Source organism: Barbus barbus (genome assembly GCF_936440315.1).
Source record: "Barbus barbus genome assembly, chromosome: 16".
Taxonomy (NCBI): domain Eukaryota; kingdom Metazoa; phylum Chordata; class Actinopteri; order Cypriniformes; family Cyprinidae; genus Barbus; species Barbus barbus.
Genome location: NC_136744.1, coordinates 4,982,742 through 4,996,569, shown reverse-complemented (window position 1 = coordinate 4,996,569; position 13,828 = coordinate 4,982,742). Strand labels below are relative to the sequence as shown.

General features: G+C 36.6%; 1 protein-coding gene across 1 annotated transcript in view; it reads right to left on the bottom strand.

Annotated features, from left to right (window-relative positions):
* Positions 1–1,031: 1,031 nt before the first annotated feature.
* LOC306882184 (ribosomal protein S6 kinase alpha-2) overlaps positions 1,032–13,828 on the bottom strand; it is a 59,999-nt gene continuing 47,202 nt past the window's right edge. Inside the window, exons 14-21 of the mRNA XM_079436657.1 lie at positions 9,675–9,800; positions 9,384–9,473; positions 7,503–7,661; positions 7,192–7,353; positions 6,809–6,885; positions 5,092–5,209; positions 3,924–4,061; positions 1,032–2,901 (exon numbers count right to left, since the gene is read on the bottom strand). Coding sequence (XP_079292783.1) covers positions 2,776–2,901; positions 3,924–4,061; positions 5,092–5,209; positions 6,809–6,885; positions 7,192–7,353; positions 7,503–7,661; positions 9,384–9,473; positions 9,675–9,800 — 996 coding nt within the window. The 3' untranslated portion in view covers positions 1,032–2,775. The remainder of the gene's footprint in view (positions 2,902–3,923; positions 4,062–5,091; positions 5,210–6,808; positions 6,886–7,191; positions 7,354–7,502; positions 7,662–9,383; positions 9,474–9,674; positions 9,801–13,828) is intronic.

Here is a 13,828-nt window from a genome sequence, read left to right as displayed (position 1 = left end):
CAGCAAAGACATTGGTTAATAAAATGGGATTAGATACGTTTGTGTTATTTAACATTGGTTTGCGTCATATTCTGAGTTTGTATTCCACTGTTTTAATTCATTTTGAGGAATACTAAATCAGTTTTTTTGTGAGTGAGATGAATTAATATATGTTGACATTTAGTCTAGAACGACAGTCACATCATGTTCACACAGCGCACACAACACCTCTGTACTTCCGATTTCTCCCAACATGGGGACAGGAGACTTGTCAGTCAATAAATGGGAAAACAAAGTAACTGGCGTTACTTGTAATGAGTTACCCCCAACACTGATCATTAATGTTGTCAGGATGGAGACAGTATGGTGTCGCAGTCGTTTTGTTTTTTCAGTTTAAAAAGCAAGGACATCTCAAGCCCATATTTTTGCAAAGAAGTATTTGTGGCCCTGGACCACAAAACCAGTCATAAGGGTAAAGTTTTTGCGAAACTGAGATGTACACATCATCTGAAAACTGAATATATAATCTTTTCATTGATGTATGGTTTGTTAGGGTAAGACACTATTTGGCTGAGATACAAATATATGAATATCTGGAAAAGAAATAAATATATATATATATATATATATATATATATATATATATATATATATATATATACTGTATATAAGAATGAACTTTAAAGCTGTCCAAATGAAGTCCTTAGTAATGTATATTACTAATCAAAAATTAAGTTTTAATATATTTACAAATATTTAAAGGAATTAAATATAAATCCACTTGAAAACATCCTTTCTAGGACACTGTTATGAATATGTGAATGGACTATTGATGACATCACTGAATTCAATAATGAAATGCCTTTAACTGAAAATCTTTTCATTTTACATTATTGACACACTATTTTCCTTTTTGATATTGTGCAATTGCTTTGACACAATTTACATTGATAAAAGCCCTATATAAATAAAGGTGACTTGACTACTTATTTATATCAATTCCAAGAACTAACATGGTCCACAATTCATTACCACGTGTAATAATACTGAGACCACTTTGATGTTGTTTATTTATAAATTGTTGGTATACAAGCCAACACAGGGCATAAAAGTATAATTTATTTTCTAGCAAGGACAGGTCCTAATGCTATTGTTGTTTGGTAGGTAGTCACTGTCTCTACACCTGATGTAAAGCATTAACTTAAGCTAGTAGAAGCACTGATGCACTATACCTGTTTCGGGGTATTGTTAAAACAAACAAACAAAAAAAAAATCTGCATCAACAACAGCAAAAATGTAAAGCTTTTCACGTGTAAAAAATAAGCCACACCAGCAAAACATAAAGTTTGGCTGAAGGTCCTCAAACAGCCCAGAATGTGTTTCTCTGCATATCAGGCTTCATTTTGGAAAAGGTGTTGATCATTTTCATACAAAAATACTGGACTGTCACTTTATCATACAAAATTAAGGTTATTTTCATCTGTACTGCTATCATTAATCTTTCAAAAGCTGCTACAAATTGTGTATGGCATGCAAACATAATTTCTGAATATCCTTACGTTTGACAGAGCAGAGAGTGCAGATTTCCTTATAGACTGTCATGAGCTAATGCATATAGGCAAGTGATCTAACATTGGTAAACTTTTAACATAAACTAACTGAAGATTATGATGGATAACTATAGGTGTAATAGCAATGACCTCAGTACATAAATCATGTCTTGTGTTTTCAAGATTGTTGATATAAACACTTTACAATACATTTTGGTAGTCTAGTTCAAACTGCATTTACACATTTTTTACATTTCCATGAAAGTGAAAATGCATGCGCATGTTTAGATTCTAAAGTTTTTATTTCGTTATCATTATTCCGTCAATCTAGTGCAAAAGTGTGGCACTTGTTTAGCTTTCATGTTTATGGATAAAGGTCACTTAAAAATAAATCGATAAAAAAGGTAGCAGATATATCTTCAATAAACATCAATATTTAAATAATTAAACAGAAATATAAATAAACATGCATATGCACAAAAACATTTATAAATAAATAAAACCAGTGTGGTGCAAATATGCAATATGAAAAAAAAAAAAAGAGACATTACAATTAAAAACTGCTGTTTTCTGTAGTCTCTTAAGTGTTACATAAGACCAATACAATCACCAAAAATATAAACTAAAGAAGTAAAACTGGGACATGGTGACAAAAACAACATGAAAGGTGTTCCTTGTGCTTTCATTAGCATGTTAGAACCATTTGTTTGTCATAAAAATGCATCCTGTGCATGGCATGCATGTTCAAATGATGCTCATAATGCTGGCACAGCTAAAGGTGCAGCACTGTCACCATGACAGACCAAATCTTCTACATGGCTCTAATTGAAGTGTCTGCAGCAAGTAGTCACAACGAACAACTGGGTTTCCGACCGCCTGCACACAGTTTGGGAATGATAACTGTGGTCTTTGTTATGCACCGTTAAAACTACACACTTCATGATGCTACACTCCTGAAATCCACAGGGGTGGAGCGCACACAGAAAACCAGCGTCATGCTCTGAAAGATCTGTTTTTGAGCCCCGGCAGCTGTGATGTTTGCATCTGGCCCTAATCAATCTCTTGCCATCAGCAGAGACACTTGGCAGATCGTTTGTCACTCTTTGGAGATTGCTCTGACACTCTGTAGTCAATCAGTTTTTACAATCTGCTCCAGATGCTTTGGCGGTCATCTGGTGCCTTGTCTGAAGCCGGTGCACTCTGACATTTCTTAAAGCTGTAGAAGCTCATGTGTCTGGCTGGAGTGCTATAAACGAGTGGATGTGAGTCTTTTCATGCCTCTTCTCTGAGCCAGACAGGAAGAAAGCACTGGCTCCAGTTTTGGGGCCTGAGGTGATCGATTCAAAGCGGAGTATGTGGCAGCCATCGCCCCCTAGGAAATAATATCATGGCTTCAATTACTATATCATAAATTATACAATGACAAAGTACAAATAGTGATCTGTGATCATTTAAAGTGACAGTTAAAAATGACATACAACACTACTTCAAACCATTCAAAGGTTTGTGGTCGGTAAGATTTTCTTTTAAAGAAATTAATACTTTTATTCAGCAATGGTGTATAAAAAGAATCAAAAGTTACAGTAAACACTATTTTAGGTTGTTACAAAGGATTACTATTACAAATAAATTGTTTATGTTGATGATTTAAACTTTCTATGAATTAAAAAATCCTTAAAAAAGATCACGGTTTTCACAAAAATGTGAAGCAACTGTTCTTAACAGTCTTAACTGTTCTTAATATCAGTGATATTATAATATTAAATGATTCCTGGAGAATTATGTTATTACTGATGCCTGAAATAATGACTGTTGAAAATTCAGCTTTGCATCACAGGAATAAATTACATTTTTAAATATATTCAAATAGAAATACTTATTATATTTTACAATATTCACAGTTTTTCCACTGTATTGTGATTAAATAATGGTAGCCTTAGTGAGCATTAAAAAACATATTTTGAAAACATAAAAAAAAAATTAATGTGAATGGTACTGTATGTACTGTTATCAATCAATCAATAAATAAATAAATTAAAAAAAATTGTTTATGTCATATCTATCCTCTATATTCCCCCTCTACATATGTTAGCCTATTTGCTTTGTTAATACAAAGTGGCAAATTGTCTATATTATTTTTGTAGCATATAGTTATGACTCCAGAATTCACTTAACGGGACTAAAAATGATAAACTGATCACCAGAATTGTTTAGTTCCTTTTAATTAAGTCAAAAGAACAATTTATTTCTTTAGGTTTTTTTTGTTTCATCTGAAATGCGGAACAGGTGCAGTTTTACAGGTAAACATGAGGTGGCGATATTGCACTTTGATAGTGGAGCGTGGATCTGGCTACAGCTCAAACACAGCAGCAGGTGGGATAACAGGAGCAGTACCTTCACCAGCTGCACATCCTGTCTGATCAGCTGGCTCTGAGATAACTGATCGCGGTTCACTATCCAGGGATGTCTGAGAACAAGAGGTGCCGTCAGCCGCTGATGAGGGTCCACATGCAGCATTTTAGTTACAATGTCCTGTTCAGAGATGACAAAAATGACATATTTTGAAGCTGAAGTCATATAGAACCTAATAAAGATGATTTAGAGAATGAAGCATCTTCACAGCTGATGGTAAAGACTGAATGCACATTATTTCTAGGGCTGGGTGAAGAGTGTGTTATCAGACTATATAGTTTTCCAAACCTTCCTTCCCCTCTCTCTCTCAATTAGAGTCGATACGTTCATTTCTGTAAATCTGTTCTGTTTGCTTCAAATAAACCAATTCCTAAGTATCTGTTTGTGTCACCACTCAAAAATAATCATGGCTGTCTCTGCATGGGTCATATTGCCTTTTAATTGCCTAAATAATCGATCTACACTGCTGTCTACTGTGAACTATAAGTTTTTTTAGGATTTCAAAAAAAGTATTTTATGCTCAAAATAAACAAAACAGTAGCAGTAAACACAGTTATATTGTAAAGTATTATTACAATTTGAAAGTACTGTTTTCTAATATATATTTTAAAATGTAATTTATTCCCGTGATGGCAAACTTGAATTGTTAGCATCATTATTCCAGTCTTCGTTGTCACGTGAACCTTCAGAAATCATTCTAATATGATGATCGGGTGCTCAATTATTGCTCAGGAATAAATTACTTTTTAAAATATACTCATATAGAAAACAGTTATTTCAAAATATGACTGTTTTTATTGTATCTTCGATCAAATAAACGCAGTCTTGGTGAGCATAAAAAACTTCTTTCAAGAAAACATCAAGAGTTTTTATTTAAGTAATTAAGTAGAATAGTAATTATTTAAAGAGTTCGACCGGTAGTGTAAATAAATATGATAAATTATTATTTTTTTACATTTATTTAGTAAAAGTGGAAAACATGCCTTTATTATTTATATTAATTCATTTTTATTTTATTTATTGAATTAAAGAGCAAAAAGATGTTAACAACCATATTGAATACTGTCAAAAGGCAGAAAAAAAATTGGTTTATGGGCTATATACTGTATTGCCAGACCTAATCCCAACATGCAAAAATCAGGAAGCTGACCTTGGCTGCGTCAGACACCGTGTCCCAGTTGCCTCCTGACAGGGCAAATTTCCCACTGCCAATGCGAGCCAAGATCTCTTCTGGTGTGTCGTCAGGGCCGTTAGCGAAGGGCGTGAAACTGTGGGACAGAACGAGTGCTGAGTGTGTGAAAGAACTTGTGAATGTGCTCTTACAGACAAAAGGTGAGATGAGAAAGAAAAGAGTGGCTTTTATTTTTATAATACCCCATTTCCACTGTGTTATTTTTTAGCGTACACATATGGCTAGGTCAGAAGAGTGAGATACTTTTTTCTTTTTTTTCAAATGTTCTGATTACACAGAGGTTTAAAGCTCAATCCATAGTCAGGAACATTAAATTGAGAGAGCTGCTTGGCTTCTGATAGCTCTGGCATTGTGTTCAGTACAATTACTCTGTGACTTGACCCGGCTTACCTAGTAATCCCCTCCACCCTGCCCTCACCCGGGTAATGGGAGAAAGGATGTGCTACATAGAGTTTTGATTTGTTTATTTTGACAGGTCAATTGTAATGTCATAGAAAATTAAGAAAATGAAGACAGGGCTCTTGGGTCATGTGGGCAGATTGATGGCAGAAACAATGTTAGCATATGAATACTGTCAGTTCATTTAAAGCAACAAATAGAATCAGTTCATACTGAGATTAAGACAAAAACATTGCAGCAAGGTTGCATGTGACACTTGGATTATATCCATCAGGATTTTTTTTCTTATGTGCAACTGGTTGCTTGTTTTGTTTAGCTAGGGCTACTTTCTGCTGCTTTTTTACTTTTAACTATGTTACTACCAGGGGAAGTCGTGGCCTAATGGTTAGAGAGTCGGACTCGTAATCCAAAGGTTGCGGGTTCGAGTCTCGGGCCGGCAGGGATTGTAGGTGGGGGTAGTGAATGTCCAGCGCTCTCTCCACCCTCAATACCACGACTGAGGTGCCCTTGAGCAAGGCACCGAACCCCCAACTGCTCTCCGGGCGCCGCAGCATTAATGACTGCCCACTGCTCCGGGTGTATGTTCACGGTGTGTGTGTGTGTTCACTGCTGTGTGTGTGCACGATGGATGGGTTAAATGCAGAGCACGAATTCCGAGTATGGGTCACCATACTTGGCAGTATGTCACTTCACTTTCAGGTTCGGACACATATAGACACACATCGAGATACATATTCTTAATTTGATTAACTAATCATTTCTGCAATGTTGACCTTGTATTTTCTAGATTTGCACATTCTGATGAGCAGAAGTGGTGCATTCTGGGATGATTTTTAAACAGTAAGGAGTCCACATGTATCCTGGACGCTTGATGTCTGCTTTTCCTTCATTATCTCAGCAATTTAACTGTCTTTATTATAATTACTGTATAGTATGGTAAAGCATAATTGCTAACAATTTAAATAACTGTAAAATTGTATTTATTTATTTTTTGATGGCAAAGCTGAATTTGCATTAGCTATTACTCCAGTCTTCAATGTCAGGTGATCCTTCAGAAATCATTCTTATATGCTGAAATTTAAAGAACGAAAAGAAATAAAGTCTTTATGGTCTCTTTTGTTCAATTTAATGCATCCTTCCAGAATAAAATATCGTATAGCTGTATTATATATATGTTATAAATCAATAAAAAAAAAAACATAAATCCAGCTGATCCCAAACTTTTGAATGGTAGTGTATATGTAATATATAACATATATCCTGTTAAGACTCTTACCCTGCCAGCATGGTGTACAGTAAGATTCCCAGGCTCCAGATATCGCAGGCGGCATCATACCCCTGTTTCTTCAGGACCTGTATGAATCACAGGTTTGTTGTGAACATATATTATAAAACACTTAGCTCGAATTCTGATTGGATGAGTTGCATTTAAAGATATAAACTTTTGATTTTAGCACAGGGTCGTGCCTAAAAAAACACTGTATTCCTGTTGCAGTTTCTGTCAATCAAGCAATATAGTTTGGTCATTTTTTAAGAGCAATTGTTATTGTAAATAATTTTACATTTGTATGACATGTTTCACAAACATTTAAAAAATGCATTTTTTTCAGAGATGAATAAATCGTAACACTAAACAGAAAAAAAGGTATCGAAAAGTACCTCAGGGGCCACAAAGTTTGCAGTGTAGCACGGTGTCATGAGCAGACCATTTTCAGCCCTTAACTGTTTGGCAAACCCAAAATCACACATTCTGATGGACTCTGGGTCGCCTATTTCATCAACATACAGGATGTTACTGGGCTTCAAGTCTCGATGCACAACCTGGACACAGATTAAGAAACAATGATGTAGTACACTCCACAAAATGACCAAAAGTTGTGTCATTTGCTGTATTAGAACTCCTATGGCACATTTATCTTCAGTAGCAAGTAAGTATTTAGCGTCCCCACTGTGACCACATGCAAACTGACCCCCTGTGAATGCAGATACTCCACAGTCTTGGTGATGGTGCAGAGCACAGCTGAGGCCTCGCGCTCTGAGAAGCACTTCTGCCTCAGGATCCGGTCCAGCAGCTCTCCACCTCTCATCAGCTCCATCACCAGATACACAAACTTGCCGTCGTCATAGACCTGCAGCATACAGCACAGAACAGCTCACTCTCTCCACCACACTGCAGTGATGCAGCTTTCAATCACAGACATCAGCAGACCAGAGGGAGCCCACGAGGCCTTACGCAACCAGAAGACAACTTGTGAAACTGGATCAACGGTAACGCAGGTTAACATGGTAAGACAGCTGAGATAAAGACATGACATATTCTGTTAGTAGGCTGGAGTGTTTGGCAAAATTCTGAATTTGAGAACGAGCTCCTTTTTTCGAGGACTACAACACACAGGAAGTTAAACTGGAATGACAGGAAGGGAATTTGAAACTGAATTTGAGGAATTTTAACACACAACAGAAAGTTTCATTAGATCAATAGCTATCACAGCAAAAAACGATTTTCTTACTTAGTGTTTTTGTCTTGTTCTCCAATATTTAAACATGCCTACAGTACATCAAAATACATTTACTTGAGAAGCAAAACGACTAAGTCTTTTCGGAGAAAAACTGTTAGTTTTTGCTTAAAGGGATAATTCACCCCAAAATGAAAATGTTATGTTTCTCTGCTTACTCCCAGGGCATCCAAGATGTAGGTGACTTTGTGTCTTCAGTAGAACAAAAACGAAGATTTTTAACTCAAACCGTTGCAGTCTGTCAGTCATATAATGGCAGTCAATGGGACTCACGGCTTTGAGAGAAAAAAAACATACACAGACAAAACCAAATTAAACCCTACGGCTCGTTGAGGTTTTAGTGATAGTTGGACATTGCAGTGGATCAGAGGTAAAAAATGATATAAATACTGTTCAGTTTCTTGCAGAGACTGATTGTTTCGTGTCTTAAGACCTCAATGTATCGTCACGAGCCGCAGGGTTTAATTGGTTTTGTCTGTGTATGTTTTTTTTTGTCTCAAAGCCGTGGGTCCCATTGACTGCCATTATATGACTGACAGACTGCAACGGTTTGAGTTAAAAATCTTCGTTTGTGTTCTACTGAAGAAACAAATTCACCTACATCTTGGATGCCCTGGGAGTAAGCAGATAAACATCACATTTTCATTTTTGGGTGAGCTATCCCTTTAAAGCAAGAAAAAATATCTGCCAATGGGGCAATAGCAATAATTTTGTTTCAGATTTTTTTCTTGTTTAAGCAAAATATTGAGAAATATTTTCAGAAAACTAGTCATTTTGCTTCTGAAGTAGATGAACCTAGATTCAAGAATGTTTAGATATTTGTACGAGAGAGCTAGTCAAAAAAAATACTAAGTAAGAAAATCATTTTAATTTTGACTAATTTCTATGTAAAGCTTTTCTACTTCCTTTTTTTTTTTTTTTGATTAGCAATTTCTCCTAAATCTAAGTTTTGTCCAAGCTAATCACACCAAATTCAGACTTAACTTCATCAAAGTGAATACTAACGTCTTCTGACTATAATATATTTAGAAAATTAGAGCATTCTAGGAAATTGTCTCTTAATATAGTTAAAATAAAATTGTATTATTGAAAACTACACTTCATGAATAGGAAACCTCTATTAACTAATTTAACACAGTTGTATCTTCAAGATAAAATAATAGATCTTTTCTGCCTATTGTGAAATAGTTCAAATCCATGAGTACAGTTTTGAAACTCTAAATCCAGATCACAAAATCATGGGCACAGATTAAATTGTCAAAAATACTAATTTCCATGGCCTAGTAAGGGGTTTTCATTAAACTAAAGTAGCATTTCTTTCAAAGTGTGACTCACATCTTTCAGAGTAATGATGTTTGGGTGCTGGCCGTATCTCAGAAGAATCTCGATCTCTTCAGACGGGTCCTTCTTGGCTCGGTCAATAATCTGAAATGAAGTGGGCTGGTCACAGCGGTGTCTGATAAAGCATCGCCTGACACTGAGTGATGCTGTCCTCTACGGCAATTCATCCAAATGCTCGTATGAAAGCGCCAGTACCTCTGCTGTTCACTAAATAACACTGTGTTTTGTCACACAAAGAGCATTTGATGGAACCCAGTGCCTTCAAAGATTAGATTTCATACGTACTTTGACAGCATACTCCACACTGGTGATTCTGTGGACACAACGTTTGCAGACCGAATACGCTCCAATGCCGATATCCTCCTTCAACTCATAGCCGTCAGTGAAATGAATGTTGTTGCCATGAAGTTGCTGCAATAAAAGAAAACACACATTAATACACTGATTATGTATTTGATATTATGAGTGGTAAATGACAACATTACTTCAACTATGGATATATTCCACTAACTTTCCATTAACAGTCTTCATTTTGAACAGTTGTAAAATTTATTGTAATCTAATGCATTTTGAAGTGTGGTTTCAGTGTCAACTGTAGAAGAAGATTTAACCCCAAGCATTTTACAGCACGCTCACTGCCCTGGCTGTCCTCCAGGAGTAACCTGAGGTTAAGTGTCTTGCTCAAGGGCACAAATGATAATAATTCACATCTCCCTTCAGGCGTTTGACCATAGGACCTTTCACTTACTGGCCCACATCTTTCACCCTGTATACCTGAAAATAACTGAAAATTTCACCATCTGGTGTTCTTTAACAAATGATTTCTTTAACAACTTATTTTTCAAAAAACCTTGACCTTGTTGAATGTTCAGGATTGCATCATTGTAACATTTGCATAATGAACTGTGTTTGGTCCATTCTTTCTTGCATCTATTTAATGGTGAATAGTCACCTTCACACTGTGATCACATGTTATGTGTTGTACTCATGCATAGCTGACAAACAACAAGACTTGACAACGACAAGGTGACGTCGCATTTCATTTAAACAGAACCATGCACCATTAAGCTCACGGGTCTGGATCGCTGCTTTTATTTTATTTATGTTTTTGGATGTGCATAATAAAATGTGAAATAATTGCATAAAAATAACTTTAACGTTTATTTAAAAAAAAATAATTAGTGCTGCAAAGATACTGTACAACGACAAGATAATCAACTTTCTTACCTGAGCTGATCAGTGCTCTAACAGCACTCAATTTAAATGAGCCAATAACTTAAATGGCCAATCAAATCAAAGACAGGTATTAATGTTTACAGCAGCCAAGCACACATTTCAGCATGATACTTCAGTTTTAACAGTCAAAAAATGAAATGTCAAATGTAAGTAGCTAACATTTAATATTTGACTAATATGTTATGACAGAAATGTTAAACGAACAACAGCAATATCCACTTATGCAAACCTCTTAACCAGACTCATTTTCAGAACATTAGGCATAAGATTCTAACCATGCATTAAAAAAAAACTTTTGAATAGAATGAAGATGAGTAAATTTTTCTTGTTTTGCCTAAATATCATATTTTTTTTTTATTTAGTACTTCCCTTCAGAAGCTACAGAAGACACTTACATGTTTTCCAGAAGACAAATTAAGTTAAATTTACCTTGATCTTCAAATTCAAAAAGTTTTCACGTTTTTTATATATACAGTGCCCTCCATAAGTATTGGAACAATAAAGACAAAATTGCTCTGTTGGCTGCGGAGTCCAGACATTTGCAAATATGATTAAAAGATGAATATGAGACAAAACTACAGAATGTCACATTTTATTATTAGCCGTTTCAACACATACATGTTTTAGCAAATAAAAAGAACAGCACTTTTAGAGTTCATTCCGACTAATTGATGTGAGCATAAGTATTGGGACAGTTGAACATAAGGCAGATATAAAAGATTAAAAGCTATTATTTAGTTGCAGATCCCTTGCGCACAATCACAGCAGTGAGTCTGTGACCCATAGACATCACCAGACTCTTGGTCTCATCCTTTGAAATACTTTTCCCAGCCTTTAATGCAGCCAATTCCAATTGTTGCTTGTTTTGGGGAGTTTCTGCCTTTACTCTCCTCTCCAGCTGGTGAAATTCATGTTCAATCGGATTTAAATATGGAGATTTACTTGGGCAATCTAAGACTTTCCATTTCTTTGCCCTTATAAATTCATTCACTGAACTGGCAGGGTGTTTTGGGTCATTGTCCTGATGCAATATGAGACCACTTCCCAATGAATCTGGTGGCATTTTCCTGAATATTGGTAGGCAAGATGGTTTTGTACCCTTCCAAATTCATTCTGCTACTGTCATCATACATTAAGTCATCAGTAAAGTTAAGAGGGCCTGTTCCAGCGGCAGCCATGCATGCCCGTGCCATGACACCACCTCCACCATGCTTTACAGATGAGGCTGTATGCTTGGGATCATTGCAGTTCCTTTTTTTCTCCACATTTTTGCTTTCCCATCACTTAGATAAAGGTTAATCTTTGTCTCATCAGTCCATAAACACAATTCCAAAACTTTTCTGGCTCACCTTTGTGCTTTTTTGCAAACTCTAGGAGTTTTTCAAACTCTTTCTATTTTTGGTGCTGGTCAGAGGTTTGCATCTTGCTGTGTAGCATTCTGTGTAGTAATTCTGTGTCAAAGTCTCCTGAGGACAGTAGATTGTCAGAGCATCACCCCAGCTTTCTGGAAGTTGTTGGTGATTTTACAGACACATCTTTTAGGGTTCATTTTCACAGCTTTTATGATTTGTCTGTCATCAACTACTGCTGTTTTCTCAGCCGATCAGGTCGTTGTTGGTTGCTGGTGGCTTCCAAACTCTTGATTTCTTCATGCCCATTGTTTTTGCTAGAGCTCTAACTGATTTTGATTTCATCCATATTGCTTGCTTTTCTCTCAAAGTCAGCTCCCTCGTCTTCATCCTGGTTTGTGTGTCATCATCGAATGCAAGATTCAGAATACAGAAGTAATGGATATAACTGATACAACACATTCCCTGCTTTTAATATCTGAAGAATTAATTAAACAGGACACAGCCTTGTCACTCTAAACCCAAATGATACTTTTATATAAAGGTTTTCATTACTGTGTGTTGACTATTTTCACAAGAGACAAAAATTAAATATACTGACATGGTTTAAAGCTATTGTTATACAAATTTGGCCCCTTCCAGACATCTTAAAATGCACACATGTAGATCAGCGCAATCCTTATTTTTTCTGGGGACAGGGGCTTATGTCCCCTAGTCTTTATACCCCACAGTACTTCTAAAACCCCCTGTACAGCCATGCATAAAACCAAAACCTAAAACCTAAACTTCCCTAAAACTTTACCACCATTCCATTGCTGCCTTGCAAGGAGCTTTTTTCCTTCAGGAAATACAAATCTAGTCTTCAGTGCTTTGTAACAGTGCATGGAGATACATTTACCATCAGTTAAAAGTGAAACATATACGTCAAAGATGCAAGTAACCGACAGCCTCTTCAGATAATTGTGTCACGAATCCGGTCTATGAACTTCCGTTCACTCACCACCAGAGGTAACCCGCTCACCATAAGGACTCTCACACTACACAGACTGCTACACTATACCCTGGACTACATTTCCTATCATCCATTGCACTGATTGCACACACACCTGAATGCACTGATTACACAGACACACAGCTGAATCCCATCAGACACGCTTTATAAGCCTTGGACTTCCTCTTCCAGGTGGCCGAGGATTGTTTAGCATCTGTTACTGTGATTTTACGGAGCCTGTCTTAAGTTTTCCTAGTCTATTGAATAGTTTCCTACTATTGCTCATGTTTATGGATTACCTCTTTTGTTAAAGCCCTCTGGATATTGTTAGCCGTCGAGCGACCATGCCTGTTTAGGATACTTCTCTTGCCTTGCCCTTAATATACCTGTTTGCCATTGTCAGAAACTTGCCTGTTTAACGACCACGTCTTTGAATAAAGCTTTGCAGATGTATCCGAACGCTTCCTCTGTTCCCTCCGTAACAGAATCCTCAGCCGTACAAGGATCCAGCAGCTCTTCGGAGGAACACTGGCCAGGTATGGACACAGCACGGATATTATTAGCTCTTAAACAAGGCCCGTGTTCACTGGAGAGCTATATTCAGGAATATTTAGCCACTACTCTGATTTACTGGACTGTTTGTTGATAGTTTTTTGTGATGGCATTAATCAACCACTACAGTCTGAGCTTAAACGTGAGGGTTTGCGTTCATCACTCGCTTAGTTTATGGATTATGCTTTGTTGACTGTTGACTCTTTGTTTACTGTGGGTGTTGCAGAGGAAGAACGTGGCATTGCATCTATGACCGAGATAGCAGCTGCGTTAGTGCACGCTCACAAAATGGCAGCGACAGTGGAGCCTAT